At 40.3% G+C, this 22,020-nt stretch overlaps 1 protein-coding gene across 3 annotated transcripts in view; it reads left to right on the top strand.

Annotated features, from left to right (window-relative positions):
* The window catches only part of rock2a (rho-associated, coiled-coil containing protein kinase 2a), a 221,407-nt gene that overhangs the window by 89,951 nt on the left and 109,436 nt on the right, over window positions 1–22,020 (top strand). For all 3 annotated transcript variants that reach the window (XM_060853502.1, XM_060853497.1, XM_060853491.1), the window contains exons 2-6: window positions 866–947; window positions 2,244–2,344; window positions 7,920–8,057; window positions 9,888–10,148; window positions 11,538–11,682. In XM_060853502.1, the coding sequence (XP_060709485.1) occupies window positions 866–947; window positions 2,244–2,344; window positions 7,920–8,057; window positions 9,888–10,148; window positions 11,538–11,682 (727 nt within the window). The remainder of the gene's footprint in view (window positions 1–865; window positions 948–2,243; window positions 2,345–7,919; window positions 8,058–9,887; window positions 10,149–11,537; window positions 11,683–22,020) is intronic.

Raw genomic sequence — 22,020 nt, 5'->3', positions numbered from 1 at the left:
GATCAACTGTGAATCAACAAAGGGGAAAAAAAACAATTTTTTTGGAAGGCAGTTACTAGCTGGCTGCTTTATATTTATATAAATTGCCAGAAACGATGCAGGCAAACACAGTCCTGTTAACCATGTAAAGTCCTACATACTGCCATCCAGGGACTTTTACCAATATTGGGAGAACTATCCCGCAGATTGAACAGCAGCCTGACAAAGTTATACTCCGGGACTCGTACTTGGACAATGTTCCAGGCATCACCATCATGACCTGAGTATGTCCTGTACCATCAGTACTTCACCAAGTTCCTCTGTCCCATCTGTCTCTGGGTTAAAAACCCAGAATTCCCTTCCCAACAGCATTGTGGTTGACTGTATCTCCAAGGGATTGCAACAGTTCATGAAGGCAGCTCACCACCTCCAGGGCAATTAGGGATCAGCAAAAACTGATCACCTAGATAATGATGCCCTCATCCCACAAATGAATAAAAATGTGTGTTACTTATGGCCTTTGAAATGAAATGGTGTTCGGGATGATGTACAGAAATTTGAGTAAAATGAACAAGAAACTTCGCATTTTTTCAGAATGGATAGTCCAAACCTGAGGATTGATACTTCTGACTATGCTTTGACTATTTTCATTAATGCTATGCTTCAAATGAATTCTTCAAAATATACGTAGATTTGTGACTTAGCCTACATATTTGACTAGCAGCTTTCTGGATTTTTGGTCCTTAGCTTTAAATGGGTGAATGTATCTTTGTGGTTCTACTGTTAAAATTCACTATTTTGTGCTTTCCTTTTCTTTAAATCAAAATATCCCTATTAATGTTACACTTGTATACATTTCATGAGTAACACAAGCTTTATTTTTCAGGATGGCCTCAATGCGCTGGTCCAGGATTTGGACTTTCCTGCTCTAAGGAAGAACAAAAATATTGAAAATTTCTTAAATAGATGTAAGTTTAAACTTTTTGTGTGCCTTAATGACTGTACTTTATCATTAGTCACCAGAGTTACCATTATTATTGTTTACTTTAGAAATTTTGGTGCAAAACTTAAAAATGTGTTGTGTTTTTAAAGCACATAGCTAAAGTATTGTCTGGAATGATTTGAGCAAGTATGTCCTCGTTTTAATGAACCTCGTTTTAATAGAAGTGGTGGAATAGTTCAATAGGTAATATTCATAAGTAAGTGATAGACATAAGCATAGATTGAGAGAGTCGTGGGTTTGAGGAAAAAGGAAGGATAAGACAGGTAATTTACACGAATATCACTCTGTTCGTCATGAAAGATTCTATAAGTAAGGAAATATTCATGCTGTGTAGCCAAGTCTCAGACCCTTAACTAGAACTTCTTTGCGCAGAGTTCCTTCTAGGTTGCATGTCCACACAACGCTTTTGAAGTTTATCAAGTTTTAAAATAAAGCAAGCCACTCAGTGGCAAGCATGGGTGTGAGCAGTGACCGGATTGAGAGTTTCAATTCACTGGATTGTTAAGGTGGAATGTGACCTCAGGCTGAATTTCAAATTCTGCGTTTTGTCTCTTTCTTCGAAATTGCATTTGCTATCCTACAAGTGCCAGTTCTTGTGTTAGGGCAAGGATGTGCGATGTGTAAAATGAGACAAAGTAGGGCAGATATGTGGAAGGCTGGAATGGACTTTTAGATCAGAGGCAGAATATGGCACATGAGAGGTAGAGGTGGAATAGGGCCTTATAAATGGAATGGGACCCATGGGAAGCAAGCAGTGCTGCTGCTAACGTGTAATTGGGAATGAGTCATGCATTGAAATGCATGCAGGCTGTTCACAGCTTGTGAAAGTTCACTGACTTGTAAAAATGTAAGCTGGTCATGGACAGGGAAATACTGCTTAGATGAATTTGTAGTTTATCTAATACGCCTGTACAAAGAAAATTTGGAGGGAGCATTAGTGCTTGAGTGAAAAATGTCACAGAATGGGTGGTAAACCAGGAAAGAAAAACTCATGGTCCACAGTGAAACCAAGGTTGTGTATATAAATATTACTAATACCTTGTGAGGGAGTTTAGCAAGTTTGGCACTAGACCAATGGAAATAAGATTGTAAGAGCCATCTCTGAATATCTTCATACGCCACTGTGCTACAGCTTATTCAAACTGTTGCCTGCTTGAACCTAGATAATGAATATTTTCTCGAATCAATGTATATACCAAGGTTTTGTAAGATTGTTTGCAGATAACAAAAGCGGTTTTAAATGAATTTCTTTTCTCTCCAGATGACAAAGTAATGGGCAAAGTTCGAGAAATGCAAATGAAAGCAGAGGACTATGAGGTTGTGAAAGTGATAGGACGAGGTGCATTCGGTGAAGTTCAGCTGGTAGGTAATCTTCAATCCTTTGGAGCAAATAAACCAAATGACCATTGACTCCATCCAAAGTTAATAAGAAGTGGGAAGAGTCTTTTGAGTGGAAATTACGTGAACAATCATGATGGCAGAGTGAGTTGTATTTAAACTCAAAATTAAGATCAGGTTGATAGATATTTACCTTCAGATTATCTTATTCATTTGGACAAGCCTTGAATTCCTAATGCTTTCTCTTCACACATTTCTGGGATTCATACTGTTAATTCTACACTAAAGTGAATTGGTGAGTAATGAAATTTTAACAGCACAGGAAATAGCAGTGGAGTTTACAATTGACTTGTGATCTGGATTTAGATGATTGCTTTTGTGTCCAACAAGTTTATTTGAAATCACAAGCTTTCGAAGCGCTGCTCCTTTGTCAGGTGAAGTGATTTCACCTGACCAGCGCTCCAAAAGATTGTAATTTCAAATAAGCCCGTTGAATTGTCATGTGTATCTTTGTCCACCACAGACCAACAATGGCTCTTCCACATCATACTTTTGTGTCAAAACACAGGGCATACTTATTCTGTTTGCCAAACATCATTGCTTGATAGAAACACAGGAGGTGTAGTCCCACAAATGTAGTGCCTGCCTGTTTTATTTCCTCATAATAAAGACATTGCCTTGGTGAAACATATGATAGCAACTCAAATTTAATTAAGGAGTGAATTTAGTTATGAAAATATTTATGATTTCATTGCAGTTTTCCAAAGGTTCTTTTGGAGTTGAGCAATATTATTGAGTAATAGAGCACGACTTGAAAAGTGTAATGAAACCATTTTATTTCAGTGAGTCTTTTTTTTGTTTATTGCTACAATGTATTAATACCAAAAGCATGACAATTACCTATAAAACTGGCACTGAATATTACTGTGTTAGATGTGTGGGACGTCTCTCTCTCTGCATTTGCAACTTGTTTTGAGAATTAATTTGGAAATCCAGGAATAATGTTTGGCATAAACGTATGGTATCGAGTTCAGGCAATTGGATATGAAATTGCTCAATTACAGCAGCAACATCTTATATTTATGTTTGTGCCTTTAATGTAGTAAAGTATCCTAAAGCTTCACAGGAGTTCTAACTCAACAAAATTTAAGATTAATTCAAAAAAAGTATCAAAGCAGATGATTAGTCAAGGATATGAGTTTCAAATGTTTTAAAGGTTTAAAAAAAGAGGCAAAGTGGGCTATGAAGGGAATTTCAGAGTAAAGAGTTTCAGATGTTAAAATGTGGCCGCCATTGGTAGAACAGATAAAATTAAGAATTAGTAGGTGTTAAGAATTTAGAAGCGGGCATGTGTTGCAGAAGGTTGTGGAGCTAGAGGAATACATGTTTCAGGGTGAGGTATGAAAGAATTTGAAAATGATAAAAATATTGAAATCATGATTCAACCAGGAGCCATTGCCACTCAAAGCGCAGAGAATGATGGATGATAATACTTGGTGTGGACTAGGACAGAAGCAACAGGGTTTTGCATAAGCCTGCAAGAGATAGGGATAGGAGTAGGTCATTTAGCCCCTAAAGCCCATTCCTCCACACAGTGGGAATGTCCACTTTTCTGCCCCTTGTCTTGCTTTCTCCTGCTGATTAAGATTTTATTTATCTAAGCCTTAAGTGTATGCAAGGACACTGCCCCCATCAATCAGTGCTTTGAGAGAAAAAAAATCCTCCTCATCTCAATCTTAAATTTGCACCCCTTTATTCTATGATGGCGCCTTCTGGTCCTAGACTTTCCCATGAGGGGCAACGTCCTCTCAGCATTTATCCTGTCAAACCCCTTAAGCATCCTATCTGTTTCAATGGTATCACCTCTCATTCTTCTAATCTCTGGTAAGTAGATCCCAACCTGTTTAATCTTCACTCATAAGACAACTCCCCCCCCCCCCCCCCATACCATGAATCATTTTACTTCTCTGCCTCCAATAAATTGATATCTTTCCTTAAATAGGTGGATCAAAACTACTCTCAGTATTCCAGCTGTGTGTTTGACCAGCACCTTGTACAATACAGTTGCAGTAAGGCTGTTTCTGTTCTTTTACTCCAATCCCCTTGAAATAAGGGCCAATATTCCATTAGCCTTCCTGATTACCTGTTGCAACTAGATGCTAGCTTTGTGTTTCATCAACAAGTACGCAAAGTCCCTTTGTATTGCAGTTTTTGAAAACTTTCAATTATTATTGAAATAATATTCTGTTCTTTTGTTCTCCCACTGGTGACAACAAGAACTCCATATTCACACTTGCTGTTTCCTGCCCATGAACTAATTCTCTACCCATGCCAATATACTACCTACAGCACTATGGGCTGTTATGAGGTATCTTGTTGAACATCTTCTGGAAGTGCAAATGCAACACATCTGCTGGTTCCCCTCTATCTGTTCTGGTTGACAGTTCTTCAGAAAATTCTAATAAATCAGTCAGGCACAGTTTGCCTTTCATGGAGCCATGCTGACTGTGCTTGATGAGAGTATGATTGTCCAAATGTTGTGCAATTACTTCCTAAATAATTGACTCTAATGCCTTTTGAACAATAGATGTTGGCCTATAGGTACCTGCTTTTTTGGCTCCCTCCCTTTTTGAATTGGGGAGTTGTATTAGCAAATTTCCACTCCTCTCATACTTTTCCAGAACCCGATCATTTTTGGAAAACTACCAGCAATACATCCACTGTCTTTGTCGCTGCCTCTTTTAGAATCCTAGAATGGAAGCCATCAGGGCCAGAGAGCCTATGTTAGTTCAACTAATACTATTCCTTTAATGATTATGATGGTACATGATCCCTCCCCTGTATTCTTTAATATTAATGAAATGTGCAACATATCTTCCACTGTAAACACTGATGCTAAAATATCTGTTTCACTCCTCTGCCATTTCTTTGCTCCCCAAACTGTCTCCTCAGATTCATTTTCTAAGGTGTCTATATTCACTTTGACCTCTCTCTTCCTTTTCATATATCTAATAAAGCACTTACTGTCAGTTTTTATATCCCTCACTAGTTTGCCCTAATAGCTTATGTTCTGTATCTTTATTGTCTTTGTAAGCCTTCTTTATTGGATTCTGAATTTATCCCAGTGTTCAGGGTTTTCACTGACTTTGGCATTCTTTCAACTTAATATTCTTCTTCACTTCCTTGGGTAGGCATGGTTAGTTTAGACATCCCTTAGAATGTTTTCTCCTTACTTTTTTGTATGACTTACCTCCTTAAGTATCTGCTACTGCTTGCTAGCTATCATTCCTGCTAATCTATCTACCCAGAGCTGAAAATGTGTTGCTGGAAAAATGCAGCAGGTCAGGAAGCATCCAAGGAGCAGGAGAATCGACGTTTCGGGCATGAGCTCTTCAGGAATGAGGAAAGACGGGCTCATGCCCAAAACGTCGATTCTTCTGCTCCTTGGATGCTGCCTGACCTGCTGCACTTTTCCAGCAACACATTTTCAGCTCTGAACTCCAGCATCTGCAGTCCTCACTTTCTCCCAGAAGAATCTATCTACTCAGTTTACTTCAGCTAACTCCATCCTCATTTCATTGTAATTCTCTTTATTTAAGTTAAACAGTTATTTCTGAGCCAAGTTTCTCATTGTTGAACTACATATTAAATTCATCGTGCTATGATCCCTACTTCCTACAGGATCATTTTCTCTGAGATAATTTATTAAACTACCTCTTTACCCAATACCCAATGCATGATCGCCTGCTGCCTCATTGACTCCATGACTTAGTGCTCCAGGAAATCATCCCCAATGCACTCTTTGATTTAGTTGTTGTCGCAGTCCGTTCTAATTTGATTAACTCAGTCAATGTAAAGATTAATGTCACCCATAATTATTTCTCTATTTTTAGATACTCCTATTATTTATTGATTTCTAGTCTCACCCACACATCAGCTACTCTTTGGGAGTCTGTACACTATTCCTACCCATGTCTTCTTTCCCTTGTTTTTTTTTAGAACCTCCACTCAAATAGACTCTACATCATCTGAGCCTAGATCATCACTATAGCTTTTATATCGTATTAATTGTACTGCACCACTTTTTCCATCCCTCCTGTCTCTCCGAAAGGTCAAATATGCCTGAATGTTAAGTTCCCAGCTTTGATCTCCTTGCAACCACATTTCCTTAATGGCTGTGGGATCATAATCATTTACCTTGATTTCTGCTGTAAGTTATTCAACTTTATTTCAAATGCTTTGTGCATGAAGATATGAAGCCTTTAAGTTTGTTCTATTACTGAGTTTCCGTACACTTCAATGATTGCTTGGTGCAGGATGACATTTACACTTTCTGGTAGCAATCAACCTCATCACTAACCTGCAATCCTAATTGCTCCTTTACTTTTGATTTTATAATTTTCCATGCAACTGAACTCTCCCCCTCAACTATTTAGTTTAAAGCCCTAACTACAGCCCTTGTTATGAGATTCACCAAGAATCTGGTCTCAGAATGCTTCAGGTTTCTGAAGCATTAGAACAGCTTTGTCCTTCCCTCATGCTAATGCCTCCTGAATCAAGCTAGTTTGTTGCAAACCAATGTTTGAGCCACATGTGTATCTCTTTAATCTTGATTTCCCTGTCTGAATTAGCTCGTGGTTCAGGTAGTAATTTGAAGATTATTATCTTTTTGGTTATGTTTTTTAATTTAGACGCCAACTGCTCTCATTCCCTCAGCAAAATCTATTTCCTCATTCTACGTCCACTGATGGTACCTTCAATAGGTATGACAGCTGGACCTTTCCTTTCCCACTCCCAAGTTCTCCTGCAACCCAGGTGAGATATTTTGAACCCAGGCACCAGGCAGGCTACACAGCCTTCGATCCTAGGTGTAGAGAACAGTATCTATCCCCTAACTATACGTAAGCATGAACTTACATTTTGTAGCGGATTGAATATGGGAGGCTTGTCAGATAAATATTAGAATATTGGTCAAGTTTGTACCAATAGGATTTGACAGCAAGTAAACTGAGATAAGGATATGATTATATAACCACTCTTACAAATGACGCAGATCCATGATCAGAAGCTCTTTTTGTGTCAAGTATGATGATAAGGATGCAAATAGTCTGATTGATCCTGCAACAGTTGCCAGGAAAAGGGAAATGAGTCATTGGCTAAGCAATATAGTTTGTGATAAGAGCTGAAGATATTGGTTTTGAATTCTGCTCATCTGCCAGTGGGTGTCAGACAAGCAGCTAAAAGTTGAGGCAGTGGGCAGTTTGGGATAGGGAGCAGTGAGCAGAGCTGCACCTTTTCCACATGCAAACGCTAACAATGAGGAGAAAAGCATCTGAAGGATACTTGGGAGGAAACAAAGGATAAATGCAAGTGGAAAAAGAAGCTATCGCGAGTGACTCCTTGGTAGTGACTAGATACATAAAAATTTAACTGATATATATATATATATATATATATATATATATATATAAAAAATATCCCACGCAACTAGGCAATGAAAATTTAGGTTGTTGGAAATTCTAAATATTTCCAAGTAACACATCAAATTTACATTTAAAGATATGTGAATCCAGAGTAATAAATTATACTTTCCCAATAGGTTCGACATAAAGCATCTCAAAAAGTATATGCAATGAAACTGCTGAGCAAGTTTGAAATGATCAAGCGATCTGATTCAGCATTTTTTTGGGAGGAAAGAGATATCATGGCCTTTGCAAACAGTTCCTGGGTTGTCCAGGTAAAGTTATTTTAAAATATTTTCAAATTGCATGTTTGTTAAATCTATTGAAAGTACTTTGTGAATGTCTTCTAACAATTAATTACAGTATTAATAGTGCTGTGGATGATACTTATTTTTCAACACAATTGAGTTTTTTGTGCTGTTCTGCTTGAAAACTCTCCACAGCTCTCTGCTTGGGTTATCTGAACAAGACTGAAGTGTTTGAAAATCATATGTAACAAGCATAAAAATGAAATAAAATACAGTCTCGAAGCAGAAAACAAATTCTGATTTTCTGACCCTCCAATCTAGCCTATCTTGAGCCCAAATTTTCTTCACCCCATCATTGGCTGTGCTTACAATTCAACAATCACATGGTTTAGAATGTTTCATTCTTAAATGTAGCTTCAAATATGCCTCTTCTCCCTTTCAGACTTCCTTTTAAAAACCCACCACAGTGCAATAGATGTTGTCCAATAGAAATTGCTGACTGAGCAATGGTGCGGGTGTGCAATGCACTTAAATCCACAAAAATTTGTGTGTACACTTGCGCAATTCAGGGAAACTTAGTTCAAGTGTATGTTTGCTAAACAAAAGTTTTTCCACTATTTAGTAACCACAGAAGTAGTGTGCTGACGACAATGAAATTAATTCCGAGTCTGCTTTTTGTATAAAAGTTTGTTCTAAGCAACACATGTCAATTATGAATACAGTTGCTCCCCCAACAAAAAAAAACTTTTTGTTTCCACATAATATTTAGAAGTTTGTCTACATGTGCATTTCTTAAATAATCATAAAAATTACTATTCTGGACAATACTGCTCTGCGAAAGAACCAACAAAGCAATGTTGGTGATTTAATCTTCTCTAGTATTAAAGCTTCTGCATGTTTATAATTCTTGGTCTCCATCTGCTCCACGCATGTAGCTAGTTGTAGAAAAGGTTTTGTATTTGTAGGTATTTCAATTTACGTTAACTTTGGATCAATCTAATACCACATTGCTAACTGATGTATTGTTTAACATATCTATTGTAAAAACTTGACATCATTGTGGTACTCTTTTGCTTTTCTTTTATTTTCTGGTGACAGTATATTTTGCAGTAACTTTTAAGTTAGCCAAATGATATATGGTGTATCAAATAGGACAAGTATCAGATTGACTATTGTATGGCTTCATTCAGTTTTCTAAGAAAATCCTTCATCCAGTGTTGCTGTATAAATCTATGAAGGCCCCACCTGTTGCGTTATAGCGTTTTGCCTTCTACACTCATTATGCAATTGGATGAATTTAACGTTCTTGAAATAAATACTGCTCAAATCAATTATAATTTCATATTTTAAGGCAAACTTAAGTACGTTAATAACTCACATTTGACTTAGACATTGTATACAAAGTAATTATGCCTTGATGGAATGCGACACCTCACTAAATAGCTATTTTTGCCAGAAATGTCCGATACATTGTTATGGGATGAATGTGATGACTTTATGGTTCGCAGAATGATCATAAAAATAATTGGTGCAATATTCCTGATTTAAACAGTTGAACAGTTCAAATGTTTAAGCAGTATGGACTGAACAGTTTTAGTTGTGTATTTACTTGTATTTAGGAGCTTATTTTATAATTTCTGAATAGAAATTTAAGGGGTGTTCAGTATAATTAAGAGATGCTATCTGATTTCCTCATGAGGTCAGAGGGTGGATGTGTATTATGGAATATGCTGACCCATATTCTAAAAATAGTTGTGTATACAGTTGGTTTAGTAGCACTGATGTTGAACAGGATGTTCACAAATAATTTGGTACTATTAAAAAATATTGTTATAATGTTTGCTATTTTTCTTGCAGCTATTTTATGCCTTTCAAGATGACAGATATCTCTATATGGTAATGGAGTATATGCCTGGTGGTGACCTTGTAAACCTCATGAGCAATTATGATGTGCCTGAAAGATGGGCCAAGTTCTACACTGCTGAAGTCGTGCTCGCCTTGGATGGCATTCATTCAATGGGTTTTATACACAGAGATGTTAAGCCTGATAATATGTTGTTAGACAAATTTGGACATTTAAAGTTGGCAGATTTTGGTACTTGTATGAAAATGGATTCGGTAAGTTGATTTGCGGTGAAATGGTATCAAAAAGTTTCTTAACATTGAACCTAACAAGGTTTCTTTTTTAAAAAAAATTGTGCCATTGTGCAGGGACTATTTCTGTTGGCTGGACGTTTGCTAATTATATGATTAACTAATCACTGTGGTTTTCTAATATGTCTATATTTTGAAAATTGTGTGTAAAACCAATATTTGTCTCAATGTAAATAAAATAAATTGCCTCATCTTTTGCTCGTTTTAAAATGTGACTGCATTACTATTCTTTAAAGGTCACCTGATTTTAAGTTGAAACAAATGACGAGTTTTTAGATTTGTATTTTTATTGTGATCTCTCATTTGTTTCCATGTAATCATCTTAATTGAAAATGTAACCAAAATTTGCATGTACCAAAAAGTCATTTTGGAGAAACAATTGAATTATTTTGAGTGTTTTTATTGCATAATTTTGTTACTTTTCCATTGACTTCAAGCGATGTTGCATTAAAGCAACGTAAACTACAGCCCTTTTGGACCAGAAGGCTGCGCTCTCATGAGTGAGAGATAACTTAGTGGTGCTTTAACCTGAAGGTCACCACACCTTAGCCGAGGAAACCCCCATAGTAACATCAGCCAATGCAGGAATGAAATCTGCCCTGTTGGCCTCACTCTGCAAAGCAAAGTAGCTGTTGAGCCAACTGACCTACCCCGTACCCTATCATAAGTGAATTAAACCCTGAGATGCTTGACTTTCAATGTCAAAGCAAGAACTCTATTGCATACCATTTCATGTTAAATTAATTTTTGTTGTATTTTTTAAAATTTAGACTGTTGCTTTTGATATTAAATCCAGACTTTTATTTATTGATGCAAACTATCATTTGAATCTTTGAATATAGAAGCAAATGATTGTCTTGTTTTGTTCCCCTGCCGAATATGGAATCAGTTCTTTTGGCGCCCTCTTTTGTTTGCAAAGCAAAAAGCAAAAAACACTTTGAATTGTGCATAAACAACTTCTCATTGCAAACTGTCCGAAGCATACGGTTTTGCTGGAGGACAGCATGACAAGCACTCACCCGATAAACCATGTGGCACACGTTTGTTCAAAAATTGTTTTTAGTTTGTTAAATTAACCACAGTCTATTGTAAAATTGTGTATGGTTGGGAAGATACCATACACCAGCTTCCAATTCTTTCAGACTATATTTTGATAAACCAAGGCGCATTCACTAAAATGTGTACAGTTTAGAAACTGTAAAATATTTGGCCTGATAAAATGCATTGCATTGATGACACTGTATTTAAACACTAACTTCAGAGCATGATTTAAAACTGCATGCTTTGTATTTTCATTGCATTTTGTAAAGCATTTTCTTTTCTTTTTCTCATTGCCATCCTCTAAATACACAGACTGGAATGGTTCACTGTGACACTGCAGTTGGAACTCCTGATTACATATCTCCTGAGGTACTAAAATCACAGGGAGGGGATGGTTATTATGGCCGGGAGTGCGACTGGTGGTCTGTGGGAGTTTTCCTGTATGAAATGCTAGTTGGTAAGTTTAGAAACCTGTATTAAATTTGTTTAAAAAAAATGTAAACAGAAGATGGCATTGCCTGATAATAGCATTTTTCGGTGACAAATTTGTTTCGTCTGCAGATAAGCCAGTTAACAGCTGGCGACAGGTTTTAACATGGTGCATTTCTTCAATTAAATAATTAAACCTTGTAATATTTTGTTGACTTGATTCACAGTTATGCTATGTGATTGCAGAGTTTTTTGTATTTGGTATTTTTCACAATCCTCAATCTCAGGTACTGTAACAGATGTCTTTACACAAAGTTGCTGAATAATTCTGGGGGGTTAACAGGACCTGGCAACGAGAGAGAGAATGCTATTTTAAGTATATAAAATCTACTACTCAGGTGTAGCCATTTGGTCTAACTGCTCTATAGCAACTTTATTCTCCACACAATTCTCATTCTTGATCTGTTTATCTTTTGCCCTTATCATTTTCTTTCATCCTCAGTGAGTGAGGATGAGCTAACTAGATTCTAGCTGATCTGCCCTGTATATGAATTTACCTGAAAATGATCTATGTCCGTTGATACAATTAGCTAATCTTGAAAATTTTAATTGACTCAGCACATTTTCAAGGAAATGTTCCTGATTACTATATTTCAAGAGGGATAGGTGCTTCTTGATCTCTTTGCTAGGTTGCCCACCTCTAATCCAAGGGACATTCATTATGTTACATTACATTACTTAGTGTGGAAACAGGCCCTTTGGCCCAACAAGTCCACACTGACCTGCCGAAGCGCAACCCACCCAGACCCATTCCCCTATATGTACCCCTTAACTATCATGGCCAATTCACCTAACCTGCACATTTTTGGACTGTGGGAGGAAACCAGAGCACCCGGAGGAAACTCATGCAGACACTGGGAGAATGTGCAAACTCCACACAGTCAGTTGCCTGAGGTGGGAATTGAACCCGGGTCTCTGGTGCTGTGAGACAGCAGTGCTAACCACTGTGCCACCGTGCCGCCCAGATTCATTCTTGATCTGGATCTTTATTATATCACTGCATTATTTAGTTGAATTACATCGCCTGCACCCTGTTAATTCAAAATAATACAAATCAGGTTTATGTAACTTTTTATTTGTTCCTGGAGTTCATGCATCACTGGCATGACTCGCGCTTATTGCCTATTCCGAATTACCTTTGAAGATAGCAGTAATCCACCTTCTTGAGCCACTGCAGTGAATGTGTTGTAAGTACACTAGACTACATTTAGGAGGGTGTTCTGGAATTTGGACCCTATGATAGCCAGGTCAATATGTTTTGTGACTTGAATTTGCATGTGGTTCATCTACTGCCTTGGTCTAACTAATTGGTTAAGTTTGGGTGATTGAAAAGTACAGTTATAGGGAACCTGTTGAGTTACTGCTTTACAGTTTTCCTCGTAGCAGTACACCTGTTAAGCACAAATCATTTTGATGAACTTGTATTATACAGCCAAAGCACCACTTTTGTACTTCAGTCCCTTCTGATAAAAGGCAACATCTCATTTACTTTGTTTTCTGCTTGTATACCAGTTGTTTGTACATATGAGCGCCTAAATCAAACCTGCTTAATTTTCAAGCCTATTAATTATGCTAAAATCCACAGAACTGCAAATGTTGGAGATCAGAAACAAAATCATAAATTGCTGGAAAAACTCTAAGTCTGACAGCATCGTTGGGAGAAATCAAAATTAACATTTCGGGATCATTGACGCATCCTAAAGAATACGTTATCTCTGCTGTCTCTCCACAGATGTTGCCAGACTTGTTCAGTTTTTCCAGCAATTTCTGATTTTGTTTTTATTGTGAATTTACTCTTTCACAAAATAAATCTCTGGGTTTTTTTTAACCTTTTTAATATTTGCATTTTCTTAATTCTGGTAACATTTTTCTCTGCGCATTTCAAGTACTTTACAAAATAAAAACTGAAAGAACTGTGGATACTGTAAATCAGAAACAAAAGCAGAAATTTCTGGAAAAGTTCAGCAGGTCTGGCAGCATCTATGAAGAGAAATCAGAGTTAATATTTCGGGTCGGTGACCCTTCCTCAGAAGCCTGAGGAACATTGTGAGGAAGGGTCACTTGACCTGAAATATTAACTCTGATTTCTCTCCACGGATGCTGACAGAAGTGCGGAGCTTTTCCTGCAATTTCAGTTTTTGTTCAAGTGCTTTACTATGTTCTTGGTTTAGCGACTTGAATTGCATCTAATACCCCAGGTGTGGGTTAATTGACGTCCTGTACAAATTTAACATTACCTCCCAGCTTTTATGTTCGTTCTGAAATCCTCGAATGGTTAGAGCAAAGAAGGAGGCCAGTTGGTACGCCGTTGTGGTCGTCATCATTCTTAGCGAGTCATACAGCACAGAAACAGATCCTTTGGTCCAACCAATCCGACATGTTTGTTATCTCTTTGCAAGTGGAACTGTGCTGATCCTACCTTCCTGTCCTTTCCCTGTGGTTCTGCATTTTGCCTTGTCAGTTGCTTATCTGATTGCTTTTTGAAGGCCATGATTAAATCTGTCTTCACCACTCAGTCAAGTAATAACACCCAGATCTCAACCATTTGCTGCAGAAAAAACCTTTTGTGTTGCGTTCTCTGCTTTTTATTGCTAGTCGCCTTAAATTGGTGCCTTCTGTTTCTTGGAGAAAATGAGGACTGCAGATGCTGGAGACCAGAGTTGAAAAGTGTGGTGCTGGAAAAGCGCAGCAAGCCAGGCAGCATCCGAGGAGCATGAGAACCGAAGTTTTGGGCATGAGCACTTCTTCCTGAAGAAGGGCTTATGCCCGAAACGTCGATTCTCCTGTTCTGCAGATGCTGCCTGGCCTGCTGCGCCTTCTGTTTCTTGACTCCTCTGCTAAGGGGAACATTCTTTGCTATCTGCTGTATTTGTACCCCTCATGATTTGAACTCCATTTGCACATTTTGCGATCTTGCAAAATTGTCTTGCTACCTCATGATGGCATCACAGTAATGATGTCACTAGACTAATGATCTGGAGCCTGGATTAGTGGTGCTGGAAGAGCACAGCAGTTTGGGCAGCATCTGAGGAGCAGTAAAATCGACATTTCGGGCACAAGCCCTTCATCAGGAAAGGAGAGAGCCTGAAGCGTGGAGAGATAAGCTAGAGGAGGGTGGGGGTGGGGAGAAAGTAGCATAGGGTGCAATAGGTGAGTGGGGGAGGGGATGAAAGTGAGGAGGGTCAGGGAGGAGGGTGGAGTGGATAGGTGGAAAAGAAGATAGGCAGGTAGGACAAGTCATGGGGACAGTGCTAAGCTGGAAGTTTGGAAGTAGGGTGAGGTGGGGGAAGGGGAAATGAGGAAACTGTTGAAGTCCACATTGATGCCCTGGGGTTGAAGTGTTCCGAGGTGGAAGATGAGGCATTCTTCCTCCAGGCGTCTGGTGGTGAGGCAGCGGCAGTGAAGGAGGCCCAGGACCTCCATGTCCTCGGCAGTGTGGGAGGGGGAGTTGAAATGTTGGACCACGGGGTGGTGTGGTTGATTGGTGCGGGTGTCCAGGAGATGTCCCCTAAAGTGCTCTGCTAGGAGGCGCCCAGTCTCCCCAATGTAGGAGACCGCATCGGGAGCAACGGATATAATAAATGATATTAGTGGATGTGCAGGTAAAACTTTGGATGTGGAAGGCTCCTTTCGGGCCTTGGATGGAGGTGAGGGAGGAGATGTGGGCGCAGGTTTTGCAGTTCCTGCAGTGGCAGGAGAAGGTGCCAGGATGGGAGGGTGGGTTGTAGGGGGCATGGACCTGACCAGGTAGTCACGGAGGGAACGGTCTTTGCGGAAGGCGGAAAGGGGTGGGAGGGAAATATATCCCTGGTGGTGGGGTCTTTTTGGAGGTGGCAGAAATGTCGGCGGATGATTTGGTTTATGCGAAGGTTGGTAGGGTGGAAGGTGAGCACTAGGGGCGTTCTGTCCTTGTTACGGTTGGAGGGGTGGGGTCTGAAAATGAAGGTGTGGGATGTGGACGAGATGCATTGGAGGGCATCTTTAACCAATTGGGAAGGGAAATTGTGGTCTCTAAAAAAAAGGTCATCTAGTGTGTTCTGTGGTGGAACTGGTCCTCCTGGGAGCAAATGAAGCGGAGGAATTGGGAATGCGGGATGGCATTTTTGCAAGAGGTAGGATGGGAAGAGGTGTAATCCAGGTGGGTTTGTAAAAAATGTCGATGTCAAGTCAAGTCGGTCGTCATTAATGGAGATGGAGAGCCCCAGGAAGGGGAGAGAGGTGTCAGAGATGGTCCAGGTAAATTTAAGGTCAGGGTGGAATGTGTTGGTGAAGTTGATGCTCAACCTCCTCGCGGGAGCACAAGGTGGCACCAGTGCAGTCATCAATGTAGCGGAGGAAGAGATGGGGAGTGGTGTCAATGTACTTACGGAAGATCGACTGTTCTATGTAGCCAACAAAGAGACAGGCATAGATGGGGCCCATACGTGTGCCCATGGCTACCCCTTTGGTCTGGAGGAAGTGGGAGGATTCGAAGGAGAAATCAAGGGTGAGGACTAGTTTGGCCAAACGAATGAGAGTGTCGGTGGAAGGGTACTGTTGGGGACGTCGGAGAGGGAAAAGCGGAGGGCTTGGAGGCCCTTGTCATGACGAATGGAGGTGTAGAGGAATTCGATATCCATGGTGAAGATGAGGCGTTGGGGGTCAGGGAAACTGAAGTCTTGGAGGAGGTGGAGGGCATGGGTGGTGTCTCGAATGTATGTGGAGAGTTCCTAGACTAGGGGGGATAGGACAGTGTCGAGGTAGATAGAGATGAGTTCAATGAGGCAGGAGCATGCTGAGACAATGGGTCAGCCAGGATGGTCAGGCTTATGGATCTTGGACAGGAGGGAGAACCGGGCAGTGCAGGGTTCCCGGGCTATGAGGTTGGAAGCTGTGGGTTGGAGATCTCCTGAGGTGATAGGGTTCTGTATGGTCTGGGAGATGATGGTTGGTGGTGGGGGGGGGGGGGGGGGTGGTGAGGTCATGGTCGACTGGGTGGTAGGAAGAGTTGGCGTTTGGCTTCAGCGGTGTAGAGGTCAGTGCGCCAGACTACCACTGCGCCCCCTTTATCTGCTGGCTTGATGGTGAGGTCGGGATTGGAGCAGAGGGCTTGGAGGGCTGCGCGTTGTGAGGGTGAGAGGTTGGAGTGGGGGAGGGGGGTTGAGGCGGCAGTTGGAAATGGAGGTCGAGGGCAGGTAATAGGCCAGTGCGGGGTGTCCAGGTAGATGCAGTGTGTTGGAGGTGGGCGAAGAGGTCCTCGGAAGGTGGGCGGGAGTCCTGATTGTGAAAGTAAGCTCGGAGGTGGAGGCAGCGGAAGAAGTGTTCGATGTCACAGCATGTATTAAATTCATTGATGCATGGACAGAGAGGGATGAAGGTGAGTCCTTTGCTGAGGACTGATCTGGAGCTCTTGGCTGATGCTGTGGAGATGGGGGAATTGAAAACACATCATGGCAGCTTTTGAAATACAAATTCAATGAATCTGGAACAAAGCTTGTGGCAGTAATTGAGGCCATTGTCTGTTGGTGTAAAATCCCACCCTGGTTCACTGATGTCCTTGTGGAAGGAAATTTGCCATCCTTACTTGGTCTGGCCCATGTGAGACGAAAGACCCACAGCAACATGGTTAATTCTGAAATGGCCAAGAATGCCACTTAGTCATTGAAAACCATAATGGAATCATGAAGCAATGAAACTGAACTGAAACCTCCATGTAGACCTGGGTATTGGAAATGACAGTAATACACTCAGCCCTGCGAAGTCCTCATTGCTAACCTCAGGTGCTTATGTCAATATTGGGAGAGCTGTCTCACAGATTGGTTAAGTAAAAGCTTGGCATGCTCACCAAGTCAAAATTCCCTGACACCACCAATCATTATTGTGAAAATATTCTGTCCTACCAGCTGGATGATCCCACTCTAGGTGGTGATTGGAAGGAGGATGTTGTAACGGATGTCCAAAACATGGACAAAATACTCCATTTGATTGACCACTTATCTGCAAAGTTAAACGTTAGTTTCTTTCACTAATGGTACACTAACAATAGTGTGCATCTACAAAATGCATCACCAAGCTCCTGTGGCACATACCTTGAAAGTTGCAAAGTTGCTAAACCACAGGACTAGCCACACTGCCATACATCAAGAGCATTCCTGAACTGATAGCCAGACCATTGTGACCACTAGGACTCATAACAGCACAAAAACCAACAGCCACTCTCAGACAACAACTCACCAGGACGAAGGACCCGATACCTAGCATGAGCAAAACCAATGTAGTGTACAAAATCCCACGCAAGGACTGCACAAAACACTGCATAGGACAAACAGGAAGACAGCTAAAGATCTGCATCCATGAACACCAACTAGCCACGAAACGACACGACCAGCTATCCTTAGTAGCCACACACACGCAGATGACAAGCAACATGATTTCGACTGGGACAACACCACTATATCGGACAAGCCAAACAGAGGACAGCCAGGGAATTCCAAGAGGCATGGCACTCATCCACCGATTCAATCAATAAGCACATCGACCTGGTCCCAATATACCGGCCACTGCAGCAGACAGCTGGAACTGACTACCGGAAGCGGCAGATTGAAACCACTACAAATGCCGGAGGAAAGATCACAGAAGCGCTTCACGGGAGGCTGCCAAGCACTGAGGATGTCACCTAGACAGGGAACGTCTGCAACACAAATTCCCCAGCTCGGGGAACAGAACCACAACGATATCTATTTGTGTTTTAGATTTTTGGCATTCTCACTTTTTTTTAGTTGTTCCTACTGTTGCTCCTTAGCTCCTTAGATTTGTAGCTCTGCTTTTGTAGGTGTGAATTAGATTTACATTGTAAGTTTTCCATTGCTATTCCTTCATAAATTGAGATTTTGTACATGAATACTGAGAATGCATCTTGCGTATCCCATAAGTGGTTCTATTTCTATTTCAGACTTCTATTTGTTGCTTATGTCACTGTGCGATACGTGTTCTTTTTCTATTCCTTAATGTTTTAATTTTAGACATATTCATTTTCCTAATTGTTTTAAACCCTTTCCACAGTTTAGTACATTTTCGTTGCTGTCTGGTCCTTCATGTGCTTTAATGTATGTCACTCTGTAGCTTCAAAGTTTCCCCCAGTTCTTCTTTAAGCTCAACATCACAATTTTGCCTGTTTGTTATTGATATTGAGCAGGTTTTGAATGATATGGGTGGAGAGTAGAAAGTGGGTTGAGTTTGGGTTCAAGCACAAGGTGTTTTGACTCTAAAGCCATCTAACTGATGTTACTTCAATTACAGGGCAAGTCAGAATATTAAAAAAGAGCATTGAACAGCCTCAAGTAGATGACCATCTAATAGCCCATTGGCATACTCTGCCTTTCAGATATGTAGCAGGCAGAAATTAAGATGGAATCATGCCTGCGGTATATTAGGGTCTTACTTTGCTTGGACAGAATCTGTTACCATAGAAAGGCAAACACTCACATTATTTCACACAGGAAATCTTTTAAGTTTCTTGGAGATCACATTATTTTTCTCACTTCACGTTTATTTGAAAGCTTTGCTACTTCATTGCTAAGCCTCTTGTTAAATACACGTGACAGTCTGACCTATGACAGCCTGATTGGGTCCTCAGCCATGTTAAAATGTAATCTTAGTCAACAATTGGGATGAGACAATGGAACCACCTTATTTGAACACTTCCGACTGAGTGTAGAACATTAAACTCCCATGTCTTTTTGTAAAAAAAAGTTTATCTTGATTGCTCACCAAGCTTCTCCTTTATGTATTGTTTATTGTGTGCATTTTGTGTGTTGATGGTGAATTGATTGGCTGTTGAAGTTGGGGAGTGATTTGCTGATTAAGTGGAATGCTTTTGTCTAAATCAGGCTTATCCAGCCTTTTTGTATCAAAGAGAGCTATATTCTTTTCTCACTCAATATGGGGGGTGGGAGGTGCTGAGCAAACTTTAGGGAAATAAAATGAGACGGCTAATTTGTGGTCGTCTTTACAGTATAGTGAAGACTGATTCAATGAGATATCTAGCATTGCCTTTGCTGACCCTATAAACTAATGTCTGCTCATTGATGTAATTAAACTGCATCACTACTGGACCTAGATCTTTGTTTCAGTCAACTCTACTTTTCCATAGGTGTTGCCAGATCTCCTGAAGTTCCTGTTTTAACTTCAGGTTTCCAGCATCCACTGTGTGTTTTGTTTTGGTGATTTTTGTAAAGTAAACGTAGTAAGGAAAATGGGCCAAAAGCAGGTATATGGGGCTAGGCCACAGATCAGGCATGATCTCAATGAATGGTGCAGCAGGCTTGAGGGGCTGAATGGCCTACACCTGTTCTGGATGTAGGTTTTGCTCGCTCAGCTGGAAGGTTTGTTTTCAGACATTTCGACATCATACTATGTAACCTCATCACTGAGCGTCCAGATGAAGCCCTGGTGGCATGGCCCACTTTCTATTTATGTATTTAGATTTCCTTGGGTTGGTGATGTCGTTTTCTGTTCTTTTTCTCAGCAGATGTTAAATGGGATCCAGGTCAACGTGTATGTTGATAGAGTTTCCGGTTGGAATACCATGCTTCTAGGAATTCTTATGCGTGTCTCTGTTTGGCTTGTACTAGGAAGAATGTGTTGTTCCAGTCAAAACGGTGTCCTTCCTCATCCGTATGTAAGGATACTAGTGAGAGTGGGTTATATCCTTTTGTGGCTAGTTAATGTTCATGTATCCTGGTGGCTAGTTTTCTGCCTGTTTGTCCAATGTTCACATCCATCAACATCAACCTGGTCAAGGAAACACTGACTATATTATCAGAAGAACCAAAGACACATACACCACTCACCTCCAATTTCATCAGCAAGGACAATGTAATTAATCTAGTGGACCTATACCTTACCACCCACTTCACCTTCAACAACAAAACCAACAGACAAACCAATGGAACACGCATGGGATCTCCGATACCAGGGTTCGTAGCAGAGGCAGTAATGCAGAGACTCGAACAAATAGCTCTCAACCATCCAACCCAAACTTTGGGTCCGCTAAATGGATGACACCTTTATACTGATCTACAGAAGCAATCATCCCAACACCCACAAACGAGCTTCATTAGAACAATTATTTCAATGAGCTACACTGCAGCCAGAGGAACTGTGCAGCGCAGAGGAAATCACCTATACAGGTATTCAAAAAGAATGGGTACCCAATGAACACAGTTCGCCGATTTCTCAGCAACAAATCCCAACAAGCAGACAGAACACGTCCAGAAACCCTAGCCACTCTCCCCTACGTCACAGACATCTCTGAAATGATTGCCAGACTATTCAGATGTCTTGGCATTATGGTAGCCCACAAACCCATCCGCAGCTATTGAACTTGAAAGACCCTATACAAACAACAAGCAAAACTAATGTCATTTACAAAATATCTTGCAAGAATGTAACAAACACTACATTGGACAACCAGGCAGAAACCTAGCCATCAGGATACATGATCATCAACTAGCCACAAAGCAACATGACCCACTCTCAGTAGTATTGTTACATACGCATGAGGAAGGGCACCACTTCGACTGGGACGATGCATCCATCTTAGGACTATCCAAACGGAGACATGCACGAGAATTCCTAGAAGCATAGGAACTCTATCAACAAACACATTGACTTGGATCTCATTTACCACCCATGAGAAAAAGAAAGAAAATGATGTCACCACGGGAAATGTCATCACCAACTCAAGGAACCGTAAACACATAAACAGAAAGCGGGCCAGGCCAGTAGTGTTTTATCACTGATGATGTTACCTACTATGGTGACGAAACATCTGAAACAATCTTCTAGCTCAGCGAGCAAACCTACATCCAGAACCTGAACCAGAGCTACAAATCTTCTCAAACCTCGCTTTCATTCATGCTGTGATTTTTTTTTTGTTTCATTTAAGTAGTTGCTGTGTTTTCTTCTCTAATGCTTGTTTATATCAATAGATTTTACTCATAATCTATCCCACCCCATTTGTGTTTTTGATTTTTTTTGTGGATTCATCACTTCAGCTTGCATAATTTCTTTGTATTCATTATTGATACTTCTTGTGGAGAGGAGATTGCAGCTGCTCAAATCCTGAAATGGTAAACAATTTGAAAATATACAGTATCATTTGATGTCTCAAAAGAAGAGTTAGGACTTTTCATTTGTGCCCTTCATTTCTGCTTTTTCATTTCGCAAACTAAAGGCTATAGCAATAAATTTAGTAACCTTTTATGGATCTTTACCTTTTGACATTAATCAAGACTGTATATGTGGGAAGCCTTGTCCAGCATAC

Source organism: Hemiscyllium ocellatum, chromosome 3 (assembly GCF_020745735.1).
Source record: "Hemiscyllium ocellatum isolate sHemOce1 chromosome 3, sHemOce1.pat.X.cur, whole genome shotgun sequence".
Lineage (NCBI taxonomy): Eukaryota > Metazoa > Chordata > Chondrichthyes > Orectolobiformes > Hemiscylliidae > Hemiscyllium > Hemiscyllium ocellatum.
This window is presented reverse-complemented; position numbering and strand designations above follow the sequence as displayed.